The 2335-nt window shown below is 50.3% G+C and overlaps 1 protein-coding gene across 1 annotated transcript in view; it reads left to right on the forward strand.

The window, feature by feature from the left end:
• Positions 1-353: 353 nt before the first annotated feature.
• Positions 354-2335, forward strand: part of LOC104498175 (myosin regulatory light chain 2, smooth muscle minor isoform-like) — a gene marked incomplete at its 3' end in the record, with an annotated part of 2824 nt that continues 842 nt past the window's right edge. The window contains exons 1-3 of the mRNA XM_010141525.1: positions 354-417; positions 1512-1709; positions 1837-1998. Coding sequence (XP_010139827.1) covers positions 354-417; positions 1512-1709; positions 1837-1998 — 424 coding nt within the window. The remainder of the gene's footprint in view (positions 418-1511; positions 1710-1836; positions 1999-2335) is intronic.

The raw sequence follows: 2335 nt of genomic DNA on the forward strand, positions 1-2335 counted from the left end.
TCCACTGGGGTCAGAGAAAGGCTGAAGTTACGCAGAACCCCAGAGCGCAGCTCGGAAGCAAACCACTTTCACCGTCAGCTGTCCTCATGACTGTCTGGGTGTTGGGAGTTCATGTTTGTTTGTGGCGGTGGTGTTGGAGGCCAGACATCTCGGATAGCCTGTGGTCAGTGAATGCAATGAAGAGAACTTCAGCGCTGTTGAACACTGCATTTCATGGGTTATTTTTAGTTGGGGACGTAATGGGGTTTTTATACAACGTCAGAGGAACGTGCGTGCACGTAGGATTTAAAAGTGTGGGCTCGGCAGGGGACGTCGGTAACGCGCTCTGCGGACAGGCTGAGGAGGACGTAGCCATGGACTATCCTTTTATGATCCAGATGCCTGGTACAGCATGTCAGGTACCTGACACAAAGCAAGGTAAACCCCGTGTCTGTTAACTAAAGCCAAAACCACCTAACTGCTTTGTGCCTGAATCTTGGATTGATTAACCACGTAAGGGAGTTACTTTGCTTGATTTTACCTCCTTTTTGTGGAGGAACCCAAGCTGGTGTCTCCGGTGTTGCTTTTCAGGAGTCTAACAGCAAATACTGCAACTTTGAGCAAACTGAGCAGCAGTTAGAACCGTGCTGCAGCTCTGAGAACTGCACTGCTGACCAGATAATTACGCAGGAATAATGTGTAATTAATACTGGCTGTGAATGTCAAAATGCTGGCACTTCTGTGACTGCGGGTGAAGCCTGAACTGGTCCTGCTGCAGGGACCTCCTGCACTGTTCAGAGTCCAGGGTGGAAGGAATCTGGTTTGCCCAACACTCGGTTTGGGCAAAATCCAGGATTTCTGCAGGGCGCTTTGCTTGCATGAGAGGGAAGTAAAGCACAGAGCTGCCCCAGGCTTTTGGAAACAGCTCGGAACGGGCTCTGCCTTCCTCGGACCCCGCGGCACTGGTGAGCTGTGTGTGCGCTTCAGCGGGTGACTTGGCTTCCTGTGCCTGTACCGTCAGCCACGGTCGGACACTCTGTGAACCTTCCAGTCAAAAGGAAGTGGTTCACCTGAAAGCCTCGCTTTCCCCTGACGATACGAGTGTTGAACCTGTCAGCTACCGCCATTGTCTTCATCTCACAGCACAAGGGGAACAATGACATCAGTATATTTGTGCTGCATGAACCTACGTAAAGATTCTGTGAGAACAGATAAATGTTTTAAAAGGTTGATCCTTTAACAGAAACAATCTTCCCACCTTTCGACCTCCTCCTGTGCCATTAACGCATTTCCACAGGCTGTGCTGGCGTGTCCAGCAGGGTGCTATAACAGTTCCCCTGGGGGAGAGAACAGCAGCGTCGTGCTTTTGAACCCCTCCACTGCCTTCTTCCACCGGTGCTGATGAGAGGGCTCTAGCAGGAGATCTTTGGCAGATCTTTCTCCCATTTGATATTCCTTTACCCATCTCTCCCCCAAGGACTTGTAATCCGCTTTAATAAGGCTCAGTCCTGGATGTGTTTCTGTCTCCCCAGAACCACCAGCCAACATGTCTAGCAAAAGGGCCAAGACGAAGACCACGAAGAAGCGCCCTCAGCGCGCCACCTCCAACGTGTTTGCCATGTTCGATCAGTCGCAGATTCAGGAATTCAAGGAGGCCTTCAACATGATCGACCAGAACAGGGACGGCTTCATCGACAAGGAGGACCTGCACGACATGCTGGCCTCCCTGGGTAAGGTCGCGTGGCTGTTTGGGGTGGCCGGGCGCGTTTGTGCTGTTGCGCGATGGCTCGCGAGAGGGGTCCCAGCTTGGGGGACGCTCCTGAAAGCTGCGACACTTGGGACTGCCTTGATTTGCAGGGAAGAATCCAACGGACGAGTACCTGGATGCCATGATGAACGAGGCCCCGGGCCCCATCAACTTCACCATGTTCCTCACCATGTTTGGGGAGAAGTTAAACGGCACCGACCCGGAGGACGTCATCAGGAACGCGTTCGCTTGCTTCGATGAAGAGGCCACGGGTACGTGGGTGGAGTATCAGCGTACATGTGTATCCTGCTTTTCTATCAACAAATACTTGGGTTCATAGAAGTGGGGATGAATTTTTTTAGCTCTGAAAATTCTGATTTCTGCAAAATAAAGTCATGCTTCTATCCTCATCACTGGAATTACCTTTTCAAACAGTACAAAACTTAAAATGCCAAACTTCTGGCACTTGTATCCTGTTAGCCAAGACAGGAGAGAGAAAAAAAAAAAAAAAGGCATTGATTGAGAGCCTTTCCTAGGAAACCTTCCTAACTTAAAAGCTGTTGTGCTTTCACGCAGAACTTTTTTTTTTTTTTGTCAGGGGCAGAAAAA

This window comes from Buceros rhinoceros, unplaced genomic scaffold, assembly GCF_000710305.1.
Source record: "Buceros rhinoceros silvestris isolate BGI_N320 unplaced genomic scaffold, ASM71030v1 scaffold17298, whole genome shotgun sequence".
NCBI classification, from domain to species: Eukaryota; Metazoa; Chordata; class Aves; order Bucerotiformes; family Bucerotidae; genus Buceros; species Buceros rhinoceros.